Consider the following 20,823-nt stretch of genomic DNA (forward strand, 5'->3'; position numbering starts at 1 on the left):
TTAGCAACAGACTTGAAAACATGGAAATGAGAATGACTGAGGAACTGACTACATCTTAAAAGGAATAACACAGACAGATTTGTTTCCAGTTATACAGAGAGCAGGAGTCCTGCATCCTGATGTTGGGATTTTTGAGTGCGCACTAGAAATTCAACCTGCTAACTGAATTCATTAGCTGCCAAAAATATCAGCCCATCTCTCCCCACAACCTCTGAGCTTCCCTCGCTGTTGACAGGGATTTGGGAACAAACAGATAATAACTGAGTGTCTTTGAAGAAAGGAGGAGCCAGAACAAATTGTGCCAGGGCAGAAAGATTTGCTTGAAGTTTAGCAATACAAAACCAACAGAGCCAATTTAAGGAACAGAATGGTGGTCATCATGTGCGCCCTCAGCACCATGCCAGAATTCCCTCTCTTCTTGGGCCGGGGTCCATTGCAGAGTGGAGTGTTGCAGCAGCTGATGCAGACAGAGTTCACCTTCCCTGGAGAACAAAAGGACTGGTACCCAGCAGAAGCTATCAGGCAGGCTGCCGAGGATGCGCAGGATTTACGATACATGATGCCTGTGACACAGAGCAAAGGTTACTTAATGGCAAGAGGGATTTTCTTTACAACACTGTTCATGCTTGAAAACTGTTGCAAACCCAGTTTACAATTTCCAAAGCAAAGCAGGGCGGGTGATTAAGCCACACACCTCAGCCGTGACATGCAGCACAGTCACTCTGGGTTGGATTTTTCTTCTATTTGATTCTCACTGGAACCAAAAATATTGCAAATTTGATTTACATAATGTATATTAAATGGTGCATTATATAACCAGAATTGTTCGTCTTTTGGAATAAGCTGTTTGAATAGCTATAACAGAAATTCAGTTAGTTTGAAGATGGCTTTTGTTTCTGTTGCTGAACATGTCCAAGTTGTTTAAGGTATCTAGGTAATTACAGTTTTCTGTGCTGTGAATTTGTCTTCTGAGCACTGTTTTTTCCCTTGCTGCTTTGCCACAGAGACAAGCAATAGAACAGTGAAAGGAGAATGACTATCAGCAAAACTTTCAATCCTCCCCATGCCCCTTTTATGTTTCTTAAAGACAAACTAGAAGCACTTTCGCAGGTAATCTCTGTTTTTGCTGTCTTTGAAGCTTAATACCATCAACAACAAAAATTTCCATTTGTACAGAAATGGCCTTTCTGAGTGTAAAGTCTTTTAAAATGTAATTTAAATTAATCTTATTTTAATTAATAATCTAATTAAGTTTATAATCTCTCAAATTGTTTTTACCTGAAAAAGGCACATTCTTATGCACATTAACTTGTCGGTTTGAAATGGTTTATAAAAGTTTCAGAATACATAGTTGCATTTTCCCCTGTCACAGTGGAAAATGGTTGTGGCAGTTCCACCTCTTTAAAATTTTCTTGCAAGTGATGCAGCTGAAATTGTGTATTGGAAAAACACACACAGCACATAAATAGATAATGGAAGCTGGTTTGTATTGCCTTGTGGTTACTAAAGGAGGTAAATATTTCTAAGGATAATAAAATAACTATTCCTTTGGAATATGAGATTCTCAAAAGATTTTTGTTTGTTTTTTTTTTGTCTGAAGGGTGGGGTATTGGGATTCCCTTGGGGAATGGTGCCTCTGCATCCTGTAGCACAGTCCCAGAATGCTTGTTAAATACACAGCAATCGAGACTTGTTTATGGAAGGGGTGAGGCAGAAATGTGACCTGTAGGTACCAAATTTACAGAACCTGCAGATACTTGTTCAGTTCCCAGGGACTTGGAAAATAAGCACTACAGAACCTACACAGTGAAGGAGATGCCTCTGCAGAAGCAACTGCCACTGCACTACCAAGTGCTGTGTGCAGCAGCAGAGCACTTTGCTTGGGTGATGCTCAGAAAGAAGGATTTCCTGTCTTTGGAGAATTTTAATTAAAGCAATTCTTTTATACTGTCACAACACTACTGCCATCCTGACAATGCAGGGGTTTTCCAGTATTGTGTGCTTGCTCTGCAAATCTAAACTCTGTAATGTGTTTTAAGGCTATTTATCTACTTAAAATTATGAAGAGAAGCCCTCAAGTAAGTGTTAAATCTTCCCCTGTCTCCAGAGAGCTTCAATCAATCAGCACAGCAGGTTGAGCCTTTTCTCAAGAAGGAAGAGGAGCTACAGGCTGTTCTAGCTACAGCAGCAAAGGCACACAGATCAAGAGGCACAATTTTTATTACTATAGTTTGCAAAACCTGTTGACAAACCACTGCTGTCAAGCATCCCAACTGTGCTGCCACTTACCAGCTTACAAGACTGAAACCTCAATTGCTGTTTCCCAGAAAGATCTGGTGCTCTATGTTCCTGTTCAAAGAGCTGAGGGAGACATGACCCCTCCCATAGCTTGACTAACTTTTTTCCTTCACCTTCCCTCTTGAGAAAGGAATCCTGTATTCCATGGAGCTAGGCACAACAATTATTCTCCTCTCTCCAATCCTGCATCTCCTCATCACATATTCCTTCCCTGCAGCTACAGATACCCACTAGACTCATCCGTTCCTCAGTGTTCCATATGAACAGCAGGGAATTTCGACTTTCCTCCCAAAGCCTCCAAAAAACTTTTGATTTCCTGTTCCCGTTGTTTTATAGATCACTTGCTTTTCACAGGATTTCTGAAAAGCCCTGTTTGCAATTGGAACTGGTAAGTGGTTTATTAGTTTAGGCCCCTAAAACATCATATACTTCACCTGAAGACTAGAAGACTAGACTTGTTCGGTACTGTGATCAGTTAGATGATGCCCTCTGAGGCACGGTTTGTACCAGGCAACTCTAAAAGACCTCTCCTGAAAAAAAAAAAATCAAAATCTTGCAACTTAATTCCATGTGTTTACAACAGCTCTGTTCTCTAGGATGAATTCCACAGAATAATCCTGAGCTCCTCTTGAAGTCAAAAGAGTTATTCCTGTAGAGAGTGAAAATCCACAACTGGAACCACATTCACACCTAAATAGAGAGAATGATCTAACTAGCAGTAAAATCCCATTGTAAGGCTTCTCCTGTGCTGTTTCTGACTTACAGGCATTTCTGACTCACTCTCCCAAATGATTACTTATTCCCATTCTCAGGTCTAGTAATCTGAATTGTAACAAGGTTATTTACATAATTCAAAAAGCCATGACTAGTAGACCAGGCTAAAGACATGTCCTTCACATCCACGTTTTTTTATATTTTAATTAATGATAGGTTCTTTTGAGCTGCAGATTAAGTTGCCATCACACACTAACTGTGCTTTTTATGAAGCATCAGGTAAGAACTACACTGATCAGGGTACAAAGGCTGTGCTTTTTCTCTAATTCTGCAGTATTCTTAGAGCAAGAAACAGTGAAAACAGGCACAGAAGACTGATGGAAAAAGAATGCTAGCACTACAGGAGTGCCATTTTTTTAAACATCAGCCATCACTTTCTTTTTTAATTTATTTTTACCATGAGTGTGAAAAAGCAGAGACACTTCAAATAGTGTGAATTAAAGAAATGCAGGAAAAGTACTCTTAAGCCTTCTTACTACTATATTGTGATTCCAGCTTAATTGTGGTAGGAAATTAAGTAATGAAACTGACTTCCATGGTTTGATGCCAGGTACACTACTCCACTTCCTCCAGCACACAGGTCAGTGCACGCCAGTTACTGCAGCTTACCTGCTGAGTTCAGAAAGGTCAGCAGCACTCCATCCATTTGGGATTCTCTCTAGAGGGTTCTCCTCAGACTCCTCTCTTGCAGTGGGCATATTGTACTGTTGAGCCCGTTCTGAACCTATTTCTGAGATCTTCCTGAATCATTTGCCATGAGCAGGCTGCAAAATGGTTATCTGCCTCATAAGTTCATACCACAGACATAACTGCTAATTATTGGATATTCTTGCTTGAGCAATCAGCTTGGTACATTTATTAACACATCACCTAGAAATGTAATGGCACACCTTTCTGGGAGCTTTTTCTTCTACCTCAGACTGCTTTGAGTTGCTGGCAAGGCAAGAAGACTACACCCTGCTTTTACTGGGTAAGCTGTTCACCCTCAGTAGTTTACACTAGTGCTCAATCAGTATATTTACTGATATAAAATTAATATACTTACTGCTCAGTCTCTTGATGGACAAGTATCAAATAATTTGTCCTTTATTGTGTATTCACAAGACTCCAAATGCAGTGTGGGTTAGGCCTGTGGGTAGGTACTATAATGATGTTTCACTATGAAGTACCTACTACTGACTAAGTAATTTTCCTTCATTCTGACTTCAATGGTTGTGGGGTTGACTCAGGATGCAGTTCAAGTACAAGCACTTTTATGGAGAGGGGATTACACAAGGCTAGAATATCTGTGTGATAAAGCAGTAGTACTGCATACCCTCTCCTTCCACACACCCACTACATTTTTTTAAACAAAAAAACCCCAAAAAACACAAACAAACAAAAAAAAGGCAAAACCACTTTGGGCTTAAAGCAGGCATCAGAAATTTACTTCTAGACTGAGCAACTTTCCCATCATTGCACCTCTCTGCCCCACACATGATCATTCTTTCAGCCAATGTAAAGGCCCAATCTACTATTTCTGCAGGATTTCTGCTTTACCCCACACAATGAAGCAATGGTGTAAATCTCAAGGCTTTTCTACAGTTCCTCCTTGTAATGTGAATTGTCTCACCTAGATCCATTCTATGCACATGCCCTCCACAACTGCCAAGCTGAACCTGCCATGCACCTCGCTGCAGATGTATTCAGTCTTGACAGTGACAAACAATTCGTGCTACAATCCATTCAAATCCAAAAATAAGAATTCTTCCACCTACCCTGTCTGCAGGGCCCTGTACACGTTCTCTTGAATAACAGCCTAACGTGTTTTAGGCCAACCCAAATAAGGTGGCAGCACATCTACATCTCACACTGTGTATGCAGAAGGCACCAGAAGACTGAAGCTTTTTCTTTGCCTACTTGAGAAGGATCTTATTAGGCATCTCTAATTCTGCTGTTTTAGCAGGTAGAGGTAAAAAAGAGCAACTGTAAGCATGACTCCCCAACTGAAGAGCCACCATAATCCAAGCAGTATGAAATAGTAGTTTGAACCTGTACTCTCAAGACTGTCCTTCAGCAAAATACAGAGAGAATCTCTGAAGCCAAAATAGGCAACTAGAATAGCACCTCTGAGATCAGTGACCTAATTTCTAAAAAAAAGTCACCTTCTGACTCTGAAGCTGCTTTCTGCAGTGGCACACCTCAGCAGGAATTCACAGCCTTCTGCTTCACCCCAGAACAGTCCACCCCAGAACAGTCCACAGCCTCATAGCCACAAAACTCTTAGCTCTAAGTCTTCCCATTGAGTAGGCGATGCCACTTTGCCCAATGCTCACTTTTCCAAGCCAAAGCTTTTTCTACAGTGTTTTGTAAATACCACATTTCATAGGCATGCACAAGGTCACATTAGTCTTCTGCAACTCATTCCACAGCTCAATCTTCTGCACATACTCTGAGCATGCCTGCTGCATCAAATCTTATGGAGCTTTAGAAAACAGTCTATGCACTAGCAGGCCCACCAGTGAGACATCCTCGAGCAGTCACAAAACCACCTTTTCAAGACTGGACCAGGAGCTGGGGTCATACACAGAAAAGTTTCAGTATCTCAAGATAAGTAACTCAGAAAGTTGGCAGGCAGATAAGACAAGTTTTGAGGAAAATTTCTCAACTCTTTCAGATTTGGTGCTTCATCTTGCCCATCTCCTTCAAGCAAAAGTCAGAAAACTGGCCAACACCTGACATCTCAATACTGTGGCACACACAACTCATCAGACACCCCTGACAGTTGTCCTAGCTCCAGTGTTAGCATGCTTTCACGATACGTATGTGATTTGGTTTGGGTGTTCTCTAATGTTGCTGCTCATAAAAAAAAAGGCCTGAGGAGTGTTTATGAACTGATACTCCCCCTTTGCTTTAATATCCTGAATAGTTCTAGCTATTCTATCCAACCTTCTAGTCCTGGTGACATTCAGTACCCAGTAGGAGTTACAAGAGCTCTTTTGTGATGCCTGCTGAAATCTGAAGTGAGAACTTACACCAGCACAAGAACAACACCTAAGCATTTAATATTCCTTCCTGAGGAACATAAAATACACATGTGACTATTCTGGATTTAACTGCATTAGTAATGTTTAAGACTGAGTTTAGGCTACATACAAATAGGTTTCTAAATTATGTTTTTAGTTCCTATATTAGGTTTTATACCAATCTTTTTCTGGCTTCTGTGGTTTTGCTGTAATAATTGTGTCTTCCTTAGCCAGCATCTGTTTGCCTACATCATGCAGTGACAGATTACAAAAGGTCCTATTGTGATTTTCTCTGTTTTCTAGAAAAGGTGATTACAAATATTTGATCTAATAAGCTCCTAAATATCTTAGAAGGTAACCAAGTGTTGAAAAGCAATTGTTCTTCTGACACTGTGCTTCCCCAAACAGTTGTTTAGTCAGATCATGTTTTTATTGGTTTAAAACATGAATTAAACCTCCCCAATACAAATCCTTTTATCTATGATTATCAATGCACTCTTAAAAAAAAAAAACAAACAACAAAAAAACCCAACAGCTTAAGCCAGTCTAAAAGTATAACCACATCCATGTCCCATGTCTTTCATTTTACATTTTTCCTGTTCTCCTTTCAACTTTCTCTCTGCAGCTCAAGAGTGGTTTAAATAATTTGTGCCTTGCCAGAAAGTTTGTGAAATTCATTAATTGTCTTATAAACAGCTAATTAAATACTGTAAGCAACCATGATCAGTGTTTTCCAGATGAACATTCGAGGCACTGAAATTAAGTAACTTGAAATCTGCTGCAAAGTCATGTCATACACTTCCTGACTTTTAATCCTGTAGTTTAGGACTGGAGCTTTTCATCCTGACCCCTCCCTTTCATGCATTCAGTAGCAAGATAAAAGCATATTCGTGCCATTAGGCTCTTAAGAGTACACAGTTCTATAAAAAACCCACAACATACAACACAATACAGCCAAAGCCAACAACAAAAACCAACCCCACAACCCAAAATAAACACCCATCCCTCCACAACCCTACCATGTTGGATTATCTTATTTTCATCACAATTTTATATTAACACGTACGCAGTATCATCACAACCTTTCCATACACTGGGCACTTTTAAAAAAGTTTCACTTTTTCTCAGAAACTAATGTAATAGACTAATAAGTATTTTATAATGAAAGACTGGCCTCCTTCCCCTCCTGACCTTAACTGAGCTGACATTATGCAGAAATTAAATCATCTCAGAAGAAAACTGGACCGTTATTAACCAAGAGAGGACAAGAGTTTGGATTACCAGGACACCTCTTTGTAAGTCATGCCTTCTAACTCTGGTACTGGAAATATGACTCAAAACTGCATTATCAGTAACAAAAATAACAGTAAAAAGCTGTCTTTTTCACTGCTTGCAGTGTCACACAGCAGAAGCAAGGCATTAAATACATAGGCTGAGAAAGTTAAGTACAGTTGTCAAGTATAGCTGCTAGTGGTGGTATTATGAAATATTTCTTTAAGACCACAGGAGACTACAAACCAGAGGTCAAAGCTGAACTTTCAACAGCCTAATTATTTTGTTTTCTACCGTCTTCATTCATTTCTCTGCAAATGTGGACTTACTGTCAGGCACCAAAACATACAATCTTCCAAACAAAGCCAGCTCACAGCCTTCCATCAAGTCTGTTCTTCCCTGATACAAAGGTATCAAGATCTAAATGGCCTTGAGTGTCACAATCTAAATATATCTCATCTTATAGCAAGAAAGGTGAACCTAGACTCGATTTTCAGAATTCTCTAAGAGCATTTGTCTTAATCCTTATCTGATGAAACAAAGTGGGAAGACACAGTCCTTATGCCTCTGCAAATGTCCAGATGCTGCACCCTTGTAAGTTCCTGTGCTGGTTTTGGCTGGAATAGAGTTAATTTCCATCACTGTAGCTGGCATGGGGCATTGGTTTGGATTTGTGCTGGAAATAGTGTTGATAACATAGGGATATTTTCATCAGTGCTGAGCAGTGCTTAACACAGAGTCAAGGCCTTTTCTGACTCTCACACCACCCCACCAGTGAGGAGGCTGGGGGTGCACACGAAGTTGGGAAGGGACGCATCTGGACAGCTGACACCAACTGATATTCCATATCATATAATGGCATGCTCAGCATACAAAGCTAGGGAAGGAACAAGGAAGGGGCAGATGCTCGGAGAGCTGGCTTTTGCCTTCTCAAGTAACTGCAATGGAGCGCTGCTTTCTTGGAGATGGCTGAACCCTGCCTGCTGATGGGAACTGGTGAATGAACTCCTTGCTTTGCTTTGCCCCCACACACAGCTTTTGCTGTCTTTATCTCAACCCACAAGTTTCCTCACTTTTAACTCTGCCAATACTCTCCCTCATCACATGGGGCATGGGAGTGACTGAGCGGCTGGGAGAGCTGAGTTGCTGGCTGCAGTTAAAACCATGAGAGTCCCATAAACAAATTTACACATGAACAGTTCTGTTGCATTCTAGGGCACCCTATCCATGACAACACCCCTGGTTGTCCATACCAGTTTTAATGGAATAGCTCACGTTTCCACTCGCATGCTAGTACATTTGAAATCCATTTAGCTTTTCTATCTTTAGCTATTTTCATGCTTACAGTTTCATAGAATCATAGAATTGTTAGGGTTGGAAGGGACCTCAAGCAGGACCTGCCTGAGTTTTATACCACTTTTTCCGCTTTCAAAGACTCATCAGTAATTTGGCAAAATAAGTTATATCAAGTTTTTACAAACCAAACCAACCAACCAACGAAACAGAAAGAAAAAGTGGAAACAAACCCAGGTTGGATTATTTAAAATATGTTTGCAAATGTTGTAATAAGGTCACTGGGAGCTGAGACAAGTGATAGGGTCATAAGGAAGTGTTTGGAAATACAGACTCATTTGTATGTGAAATGCAATAGGAAACTGTTAAAGGCACCAGGCTGTGGGCACCATACCATCACAAAATTTATTTGTATACCTTTCATACAAGTTGGAGAAATAAACTAACATAAAAAGCTATTGTCCATGTCCTATGAAAAATGAAATTCACTGAACCAGATACCACAACTTCTTAAAATAATACAGCCCTTCATCACTTCAGCATTTGGATCTTTGTCATGACTTTCAAGTCATAAACCACTTGAACTAACTCCACTTGCTTTTCTATTCTTGAAAGGCAGTCAGAACAACAATCTATTACATACTGTCTGTAACTTCTGCCTAGCTGACACATTTAGTTCAGTTCATTCCAGATGTAGCTAGAAGTTTTCTGAGCAACCCAAAGATTGGAAGGAATTCACTAGTAAGAAAACAGCTTTAGCATCTGGAGAAGTGTTTCTTAAGGGTAATGTAACTACAGCTCCAAGTTTTCAGCATATAGTAGAAAATAACTACATGTACTGTAAATCTTTTAGTCAGCATGAAAAAATAACTGCATGTTTCTAAAACTGGTTATGTCTTCATTTCATGGGGTGCCTGGCATGACAAGATGTGATGTAATAGGTCACAATGGTCACCGGCCAAGTTTTAATTTATACTGATAATCTTAGAGCTTAAAAAAAATAAAAGAAATAAATACTATGTTTTAATTAAAAAAAAAAATTAAAAGTTCTTGTGTTGCGTGGATATGCTTTGGCCAAAAGTGATGGCGTAGAATAAAACCCACTAGCTCTTCACCACCAGCTCAGTGGATGTTTCTTACTGTTTCCAAACGGATACTGATAAAACTTTAATGCCTACAGTGATTCTGGAGACATTAAACTTTGTTTGTTGTTTTAATAATTTTGTCAATAAATGTACACCAGGGTATAATTTTCCCTTGATACAAGCCTGCAATTAGTATTAGTTCTAATGGAAGTTATACATGAAAACAGAAAACAAGTATATGTTTCTGTAATCCTTAATAGTCATTCAGGAAGCAATTTAATCGTGGCATCAACACAGTAAGATTAAAAGAAGTAGCAAACTTGGGTGAAGAATTTAATGTCGGCCAACTCATCATGCAACTTAGTGTTTTCCTCTGCCTAATAATCAAATGAGTGGGAAAGCAAAACTGAGAAGAGTTAAAAAAATAACTTACAATTGATTCAATAGTGAGATTATGATGTTCGTGATGTTTCTATGCACTACTTTCAAGCACACACTTAAAGCAATTGCTTCAGTTACACTGCAGGATTATATTCTATGTAAAAACATTAAAAGGATCATTGTAAACCAAACAAATAAGAGCAGTTTCATACTTCAGATTAATACAAATAATGAGATTGTTTCCTGATTCACTTGCAAAGGAAAATTCATAATCTTAGTTTTATACAGACAAGCCACTTTAATCAGTCTTGCTACACTAGGTAATTTTTTTCCTTGCAAAAGTATGTTCGTAACTACACTAAAGCACAAGGGATGTTGTTCAAAACATACACATACAATGTGAGACTTCAGAGAAATTTAGACTTTTCTGGACTGTCTCATCATTCCTGTTTTCTTTCTTTCTTATCTATTCACATTGCAAGTTTCATTTTACCTTAAGTAGGTTTTAGATCAGCCCTTACACTTGGATAGCTTGCCCTCAGTAAACGGTAACCTTCATTATCAGTACGTTTTCTATGGTATATGTTTAAAAGTATAGATACATTATATATTAATCTATTTATGAGAACGTTTCATCTGATCCCAGCATTCTGGGCTTTCTTTGTTCCTACATATACTCTAAAACCCAAGGAGTACTGACATTTCCAAGCTAAAAGTTCATAGACAAGAAAGAGAGAGGCAAGTGGGAGAGGAGGATCTGACATAGGTATTTCCACAAAGTATCTGCAAGTGGAATTAATGTAAGCAAGGACTTTGATCCTTTATCAAACATTTCATTCACATGGTTTTCAAACACCTGCTAATTCAGTTGAAGACTGCACTAGAAACTTATCTTTTATGTTAATTTCTGTGGGACAAAAATTACTTGGTATAATCTTCAGTGTCCCTTCCCTTTCTCACCATTCTTCCTCTAAAGGAAGAAAGCACTGGCTTTTATGTCTTTTAGATTAGCAAATTAGTTTGTAAGGTTTTGCATGACAGGCAAAGTACTCTTACCCTTCTGTATCTCCCGTTGGAAGAGAATGTTAACATAACTGCAGAAAACTTGTTCTAGGCAAATTTTTTCACTTCAAGCAGAGTTGTGTTTAAAAGGACATTTGTCACTTACTTCACAAAGTCTCCAATTCTGTGCAGTGACAGATCCCCAAAGTGCAACTGAAATATAAACTGCCACTGCAAAGGGCCTGTTTGCAGGGGAGACAGAATTAGACTAGTTACACATAGTCATTTAATCAGGTACATGCTGACATGCTGCTCAACTCGTTTTAAATGAGTAGTGCAATGGAGCAAACTTCTACCTGATACTACAAACAGCCGTGGTAATATGCCTCCTGATTTACTTCAAAATGTTAGTGACCAGTACTGCATCCTTACTACTTTCATCAGAGACTGTCACAGTAACAGCCACTTTATAAGCTCTGGGTTAGGAACATGCCTGTTCCATGGTTCTCTTTCACCGGAAGCCTGAAAGCATTAGCCGAGATTGGCTCTCCAAACACTGAAATAATGTTCTGAGAGAACACAGCAGCATCTAAAACAGTAGCCCTAATTTTATAGCAACTGAAGAGAAGTGGTTGGCTTAACTATCTCAGGCATAAGTAACTACAACATAAATGACACAAACTGCAGAGGTTTGTAGTACTCTACTGCATTGTTTACAGAAAGTTTAATGCAGAAATGAAGAGGAACCATAGAGCTGTCACTGCACAACTCAACAAAACACTAACAAAAAAAGTAAGAAAAAAAAAAGTCACTGCTACAGGCTGAGGACCATATTGCAGGCACACCACAGAATGTAAGTCAGCAACCCCCTTGATAGCAAAGCAAATACTCAGATCAATGCATGCTGCAAAGGAAGGGTGACTACATCAATAGGTTACTGATTCACACCATGAACTTTATCTCAAAATATCGCATTTAACTTTTAAATAAGGTTTAGGAGAACTTGTAACATTTTGTCCACTGACACAGCTATATTTTATTAAGGACAAAAATGGGTTAGTCTACAAAAATTAAATTATATTCCTTTGACTGTATCTAGTCAAGAGGAAAAACTCCAATTACAAGATTGTGCTGTCAAAGAAATGCAAATTCACATCGTTCATATTCTGGGTTAAAAATTCAAACTCGAGTCTATTATAAATTAAAATCAATATTTGAAACATTTTAGTGTTCAGTGATAAGCAACAACTGAAAGAATCAAGTTAGGAAATATATTGGTAGAAGTAGAATGAATTATTAAATAAAACTTTGGAAAATAAGGCATTTATATTACACACATTTAAATATCAATTAGGAAAAAAAACCAAGAAAGGATGATTAACTGAATCATTTCTGTTTTACAACCAATACTCTCTAAAATTGACTGAGGATAACAGAGAAACTAAGCTTGCGATTTAAATTGCACTCAATTTGAAATAGCTAGGTTAAAAATGTAAATTTATTCACTAGCTGAAAATTACAGTCTTTAAGCTGAAAGTGAATAAAAACTGCATTTGTAGTAGTAAATGCAATAAAATAAAGCAGTGGTACCTGCTCTGCACAGCATGCCAGTTACCTCCTAAAGAGGGAATCCAAGGATTTGCTCAGGGACAATATAAAACCGCACAGTAAAAAAAAAACAACCACACCCAGTATTTTAAGAACTCCTTATTTACTACATTACAAACCAATTTCTTCACAGGATTAAGGACAAGTTACATATAAATATGTCTAAAAATCTATTAAAATAGTCCCAATCTGGGTTTCAGTGTGCTACTGCCAACTGGCCAGACTGCAGTCTTGCCTGCTGGTCTGAGAAGGGATGCAGGACTTGTCCCAATCCTCCACAAGGAGCACACCCAAGGCTGTCTCCTAGCATACCTGTGGGGTGTGCACACATGCAAGCCCACTTACCCTGAAGGCTCAAACTTTAATTTGTGAGGGACTTAATTGACTGAAAACCCTTTTCTAACAGTCACCTGGAGGGAAGATTACAGATGTGTTGCTGGAAGACCAAGACAGTCTGAGGCTGAATTGATGTCACTGGTTGAGCTGAATGTGATGATGATATTCCATACCATGCTGCCACCATGCCAGCCCCAAAAATGAAAGTGCTGGCTGGAGCAAAGTATCATGGGGCTTGAAGCTTAGATTGTAACATGAGAGGCTTCCTGTTCTGGTTGCTGCTTCCAGTTTCTGCTTTTTGGGGTGTTGGCCTTTTCCACTGGGTAGGCTGAGGATTGAAGGCTGGCGGGGGTGTGTGTGTATTTGTGTGTGTGTCTCTGGCTGCTGCTTCTGCATTTTTCTGTGCTTTTCTGCAAATAGGCCAAAGTCATTATGCATTGTATCATTTCCAATAAAACTATCTCAAACCAGAGTGGGGGTTTTGTCTTACTTTCCCTCCCGTCTGTGTGGGGACAAGGGGGCTTGTGAGAGCAGGCAGTGTTAACCCTTGACAGAATGAAAACATGAAGAAATCAGGGAAGATATTAAAAACCCACATCCAACCAACCAACAAAATCCCAACAAAAACAAATCAAATGAACAAAACGCCCCCATCCCAAACCAAACACTAAACAACTGGTAAGAATAAATTGCAAACTGGCTTTTTAATCTATACTTACATGCCATGTTTACAGCCCTTCATATCACCACAGCATCAATTTAAACCTATCAAAAGTATTGTTGAAGCTATGGTGTGCAGATAGCAAAGCCTTCAAAGTTTAGTGGTTCTTGGGACTTTAAAAGCACCTTGTAAGCCCTATCTCACATCCCCACCACCTTTTCATGGTAACCTTGAATTAAACATGAAAACACTCCAATAAGGTAGAGCTTGGAAGAGACTAACCTACCATTAAACACAGAGCTTTTCTCTCTGCACTGGAGCTTCTCAGTATTTTACAGATATACAGTCACTGGGGATAGTGTTATCCAGGATGAAAGGAAGTACCAGCAGTTTGGCTACTTTTGATAGGTAACAACACTTGTTAATATTTATCTATGATTCATAAGGCAGCGATCTTAAACTACCAGCACAAGCAGTACTAGCTCATTGATAAGCAATTCAAAGACATTGATGAATAGCTTCCAAGTGCAAAGAACCAATGTTACTGTTCAAGACGGATGGTTGCACACATTTGCTAGGTAGAGAGGGAGCCTCCTGTTACTGAAGGACTCTAAGAATGGACAGGCTACAGCTTGATTTACATTCACAGTGTAACAGCCCTCTAGATCAGTCAACTCCATGCTCTAAAGCACTGCCCTCAGTTACAAGATACGCAGCCCCAGACAGCAGTTTCCCCTTCAGCCAGAGTTCTCAAAACTCAACCTGCCCTCCGTTCCTTATGCCTACTGCCTGGTGCAGAGATCACAGCTACTGAAGCCTGGTTTCTCAGCAGTTGCCTCCAGCATGGGCAGGATACTACATGAACTCCATCTCCCACAAACACGTTCCCTGGCCATGCTACCCAGCCCTGAAGTCCCTAATAAAGCTGTACACTTATCCTCATGTAGAAATCTAAAAAATGAGACAGTTCCTGCTCCACTTCAAATGCCTTCCACAATGCTGAATAAAAAAACCTCAATTTATAGCACATCTTAAAAGACAATAGAGGTGAGATGCAGAACCACAGTTTGTTTCCTCTTCAACATAGTTATCTCCAAATATGCTAAATTAATTACACTTACTGTAAAGTCCCCTTAGACTTAGAAAGTATGGCACGTATATCCATTTGTGCCATCCTTTCCCTGCCAGACTACTCAAAATGTTCTTTATGCCCCTCTCTCTTCTTTACTTGTATTTTCCTCTATAGATGAAAGCAAAGATGACTGCACTTTCCTTCCCTTAAGATGAACCTTCAGAGTATATAAATTGGTAGAATAAATAAAAGAAAGGGAGGGAATTATTAATTTAATGCTCTTCCATCTCTGGGGAAAAAAGCCCATGTAATTAACTGTAATAAGATTAAACTAACTTGTTGTTATTAATTTGCCAGTGCTGAGAAACTAAATTTGAGACCCATAAGACTGTGTATTAACAGCTTTATCAACATTTGACTAGCATCTTTCAGTTTTTACACCAGTTTTAAAGGAAAATGATTAACTTTATTGAGTTGCAAAGTCACTTAGAAGTATAAGAAATTGATTCTGGTCCGCTTAGGCAGAAATGCCATTTCATTTGTAGCTGAACTCCGCAAACAAATGCAGCCAAAAGCAACAAATGCTATCCAGAACAATTAAACAAAAGTATTATTAAATTCTTACCAAAACTTTTTTCCATTACTTCTTTCTGACACATATCTTGAACATTGACTGTACAATTCACAATGAACTCCGGTGCAGAGCAGTCATTATTTAGCTGGAACTCCTCGCACTGGTAGCACTGTATTTGTAAACCCAACCCTGGAACAGACAGAATTTTGCTCACAATAATAATAGCAATTTAAAAACCCTAACAACACGTGCCAGAAATCTTTCTTCGCTTTGCTGCTCCTCATTATTCAACAGCTCAGCAGACGAAGGGCTTTGACAATAATAACGTAAAAGCAACGAGTCGCCCACTCATTTCTGAGGCTATGCCTTGAGTGCTTAGCACCTGCCTGAGCAGCGGTCTCCTTTCCGCGGGGACTCCGCTGTTAAGCTGCTCCGGGCCCGCCTCCCCTACGCGGCGCTGGGGAGGTTGCCGCCAGCAGGCGGCGGGCACCGGCACCAACGACGGATGGGCACGGGTACCGCACCACAGCCCGCCTGGCCCCGGGGCTACCCGCAGCACAGCGGTCTACAACTACCCGCGCTCCAGAGAGCAACCCAGCTAACAGTTAACGCTGCGGCTCTTATCCGTGCCGACGGGTTTACTTAACTACAAATTAATTACAAATTATTTAATTGAAATTTTGTCATGCACAATTACGGCTGCGGAGCATCCTTCACCTCCCTATCAAGCAAACGAGGTGCTCCCCTGAAGCCGCTCCTCCCAGTCCCCCGCTGGGTCCCCGCATCGCGGAGACTCCCGAACCCCAGTCGGAGAGCCCCAGTCCCGTCTTCCCGAGCCTGTTCCCCGTGGGAAGTGACCGCCCAGGCCAGGCCTGAACAGCGCTGGCGGTCAAGCAGAAAGCATCCTCCGAGTCCGGTGCCGGCCGCTGCGCGCGGAGCGGTTCTCGCTTCGCCCGGCGGCCGGCCAGCGCCAACGGCGAGGAACTCTCCGGTAACTGTCAGGACGGCAGGCTCCGCTGCCCGGTTCCCGCTGAGCGCTCGGCGCCAGCTCCGTCGAGGGGCTGTGAGGGGACGCAGCCTCCCCGAGGCTGCTGCGGCCAACCCAGGCTCCCTCTGGCCTCTCTGGGGAAGCGGCGCGGAGCCTCTTACCTGGAGCCAGGCACAATCCCCAGAAAGTTGCAGTGAGGACGAAGAGCCGCATCCTCCCGGAGCCGCGGCCGCCGGGCTGGCGTGCAGTCACGAAGGGGCATCAGAAGGAGAGAGGCAGCGAGGGCGCCGCGCACTTGTGCTGCTTCCCCGCCGCCTCCGTTGCGGACAGGCACCTCGGGAGCAGGCGGCAGAGCCCGCCTGGCTCCCGCCCTGCCCAGCCCCGCGCCACGATCCAGCCTCGCCGGACTTGAGCACTGAGACTGGAATAGGAGAAGCGAGTGCTGGGGGTGGGGGGGCGGCTCTCCCCTCCCTCCCTTCCTCCCTCCCTTCCCAGCACCATGTGATGCCGGCGGAGCGGGGCGGGGATCCCCGCCGGCCGCCCCGCACCTCGCTTCACCCAGCGCGCCTCAACGACGGGGAAAGTTCGGCTTTTGCCCCAGCACGTAGCCCGTCACCCGGCGTCCAACTCGCACAGTCGCTGCCGCCACCCTCTGCTTACCGGCGGGACTCACTCACCCCTCTGCGTCTGCTCCCCCGAGTCGGCTGCGAGCCACGCGCACCCGTCCCCCTACTACGGCTCGAGGCAGCTCCCTCCGTTTTCCCGCCCGCCCGAAGCCCACAGGTGGCTGCAGGGGCGCGGCTGTGAGGAAGTTACAGGCCCAACCTCGCTGCGAGGCGTCGCTCTTCTCCTATGAACGTCCCGCCAAGCTCACCTTACCCAGAGGGAAGGCGCGGCCACGCCTGTAGCCCCTCGCTTCGACAGAGACCACCCCTTCCCTTGTGCTCCTTAACAAGGAATCAAACATCTAAAAAAAAAGAAAAAAAAAAAAAAAGGAGAAACGGGCGGGGTGGCCGCGCGCGTACATGTCGGTGCGGCGATCCCTTGCCTTCTCTGCGAACACTCTGACAGGGTGGGGGCCGGCACCTCGCTACCGGCGGGCGGGGTGGAGCGGAGGCTACGGAGCCGGTGGTCACGGAGCCGGTGGTCGCGGCGGCCACAGCCCGCAGCGCGTTGACGCCTCGGCGCCGGCGAGGTGGGCTGAGCCGCAGAAGCCGTTGGCGGGGGAAAGCGGGCTGAGGCGACGCGAGCGGCCGCAGCCGTTGCTCGTGGGCTCCCCATGGGAGGGCCGGGGTGAGGGGAGGACAGAGGAGGGAGGCAGGCCGGGTACTGCGGCCGAGTCCCTGGTCCTGAAAACAGCTTTTTTATTGCCCTGATGTAACCCAGCCCGACGGGCTGTTATCTCGTCTTCCCCCCCTCAAGCCCCCCGGACAACCACATATTTGTCGTTGGTCGTTTCACAGCCTGATCTGCAAGGGAAGAGTCTGAATTAAGCTGTAACTGCTGCTTAGCCTCCGTGTCATGATTCCCTCCAACGGGCTGATGGTCTATGGCAGGCCGCTTGAGTTGCACTCTTCCTGACCAACCCCTTCCAAAAAGCCCTCTTCAGACGTGTTTGCAAGAAAGGTTTTATTTACGAAAGATGTTTCAATGAAAATTTCTTAGAAGTCGAAAAAGACAATGCAAGTTTACGGCTGAAATGTCTGAAAATATAACATTGCACAAAATATGAACACTAATCATACAATATTTCAAAGATTAACAGGCATGTGCTAAAGAAACTGTAGAGTCTAGAAATATCCCAAATATGTCTAGTTTACAGATTGCTGTACAAAAAGCAGTTATAAATACTTCACATCTAGAAAAAATACACAGAACCTTTGAAATAGACTTTCCCTTACATATAAACAGCCTTTGTAGAAAAAAAACAAAAAACACATAGTACAGGCCAAGTTCCCTGCTCCTTGATATGTTTGAACTAATACTGGTTAGCACCAACATCTTTAAGTGTGTCACAAACAGGAGCTGAGTTTCGTTTTTTAAAACACAATTTCAGTGTTTACAAACTGATGAAGACCAAATGGGCCCTACAAAAGGTAACACAACAGGGTACATTCATAATATGATAGCAAATGAGTACAGAGGAGCTGGGAGCAGAGAAGCACTGCAAAAAAAAAGAGAAAAAAAAAGCAGAGAAGTTGAGGGTGGTTTGTGTAGTTCTCATTCACACGAGACTCCATTTGTGTCAGCAGTGAATTGCTTTGACCCTGATCTTTCAAACCGTTACACACAGGATTGATGAAGTTAGCACCAGCAGTATCAGGCCCTTTAATCTATTCATTTTCTTGCCATGTCAAAAGTTAAAACCCTTTTAAAATAAGACACCTGTTGTGAGGCTGTAATAACAGAAATGCACATTTCCCTAGAACAGCTATATGGAATTGCACTAAAAAGTAAAAACAGGTTTTGCAAAAGGGAGTCCAAGAAGGTTTATTACAAACAATTTGGCAGGCTCAGGTTTATGGTAATGCAGTGTTTCTACATACAGTTTTAAGACTAGAACAATTATAAATCTCTTTTAAAAAATCTACTAACTTTTCTTGTTAATATTAACATCAATTTCTTTAAGTTAGTAATCTGCCATTACAGGAGCATAGCACCAATTTAATTTTTATTGCTGTAATTTATCCCTACAAATATATTTTCCCAAGATATTTACAACTGTACAAATATTCACAAAAGTGCAAAATTAAGACTTTCTCTTTGTAACTGATCGCTGTGTTCAGTGATGAGCCTCAAGCATCATGACAACTGCTGTCCTGCCTTTCTTATTGCTATGTAGTGAAAAGTCAGTACACCCTGCTGCCAGTGGAGCGGTTTGGAGGGAGGATTTTCAACAACCACCTCTTCTACCCTCTTGCCCCCCACTCACCTTCAGCTCTGTTCCGTGGCCACGGCCCACTGGAAAGTGTCTCTAGACATCATTGGAGCCTTGGCTGGCACAAGAGGAGAAGCTATCATATAGAGAATCACTCAAGGATTCTAAATTGTCCATGTCATGCCTACCCAAGCTATTTAAGGAATCTCCTTCTTTCTTTCCATTTTCTTCCTTTTGTCCTGCAACCTTGTTCAGACAGTTCTTCTCTTTTTCTAGTAAAAGTACATTATTGCTGTTAAATTTATTGAGAGTCTCCAGGGAAATTGTAGATAATCTGTTCTGGGAATCTTCTTTTGTTTCTCCAGTTTGCTTCAATTTCTGCAATAAGTGAGGGAAATATTAGAAATGTATTTCTTATAAAGTTATCCTACTGTATCCCATTAATTACCATCTTTCCAAAGTTCACAGGGTTAAAGGAAATAGACTGTTAGGTGCTTAAATGGCTGTTATAATTAAAGAGAGCATTAATGTCCATTTTAGGATAAATCATAACTTCAATGATTCTGCTGAGACAAGTAGAACTCCATTTACCAGTTAAGTGCTATTAATATCTGGAGTAGTGGATCCTGTGTCTGGATGTGTTAAGCATCTCCAGTATCTTCACAGCAATTTACATCTTCTTTTTTACCAATACTTTGCAGGGGAATATTTAAATAGAGTTTTGGGAGGATCAGATTCTGGAGTATGTGTTTAAAAATGGTGCATAGACACGTTCAGAGGAGAAAGCAGCATTTTCCATACATGGAAATAAATGATGCAAATTAAACTTCCTAGAGAATAACCTCACCTGTAAGCTTATTGATTTCCATGGACCCAAACCTTCTCTAACAGACAAGAAAGTAACAAGACAGGAAATTATACTGAACTCGGCCAATCCCAGTAGACCAGAATCAATCACATACTGGCCAGACTGTTTGGAGAGGTGTTGTAATTCTGCAGGAACACCGGACAGTGCATTAGCACATCATATTAAAAACGCACAGTAGGATTACACAAGAGTAATTTTATCCCTTTGTTAGCTACAAGTATTTTCAATCAGAGATCTGGCCAAGGAATAGTTGGGGAACTGCATGGGGAGCAGACCTGCTGTTCATACACAGGGCGTTTCAAAATCTGTGTGACTAACTCCTCTCACAGATAACGTTATCACAGAAATATGAGATAACATTCAACATCTTACATTCAACACTCAACATTCTCTCAGAGACCTAAGATGCAAGAATTCTGAGATACACTGTCAGAGCACAAGCCTTTCCTCATTTTTGGTATTACTATCAGATAGCGAAGACTGAACCAGTAAATTACTGTCAATTCAAGACATTAATATTTTGCTTGGGATAGAAAATGAAATGGTATTTTAAGCAGCCTGAAAATAGAGCATGGCCAGATGTATGGATGATGTGGGTCATTACACATGCAGTGGTACAGGGTCATTAGATTTTTTTTTAAGAATTCAGGTTTCGAGTCATGTTGTTCATGCTGTGCTGCTCATCCTTGGAGATCTTGGGCGACAGGAAGACAAATTGTTATATAGTT

General features: G+C 41.7%; 2 protein-coding genes across 2 annotated transcripts in view; both read right to left on the reverse strand.

The window, feature by feature from the left end:
• Positions 1-327: 327 nt before the first annotated feature.
• On the reverse strand, positions 328-16,562 carry LYPD1 (LY6/PLAUR domain containing 1). The gene is made up of 3 exons (XM_054381375.1): positions 16,511-16,562; positions 15,413-15,550; positions 328-563 (listed from the first exon to the last, which is right to left on the reverse strand). The coding sequence occupies exons 1-3, from the start codon at positions 16,560-16,562 to the stop codon at positions 328-330; spliced, it is 426 nt and encodes a 141-aa protein (XP_054237350.1).
• A 2,761-nt stretch (positions 16,563-19,323) lies between these two features.
• Positions 19,324-20,823, reverse strand: part of NCKAP5 (NCK associated protein 5) — a 362,638-nt gene continuing 361,138 nt past the window's right edge. Inside the window, exon 19 of the mRNA XM_054381294.1 lies at positions 19,324-19,605. Within this exon, the coding sequence (XP_054237269.1) occupies positions 19,324-19,605 (282 nt within the window). The remainder of the gene's footprint in view (positions 19,606-20,823) is intronic.

Source organism: Indicator indicator, chromosome 5, assembly GCF_027791375.1.
Source record: "Indicator indicator isolate 239-I01 chromosome 5, UM_Iind_1.1, whole genome shotgun sequence".
In the NCBI taxonomy this organism is placed as follows: Eukaryota; Metazoa; Chordata; class Aves; order Piciformes; family Indicatoridae; genus Indicator; species Indicator indicator.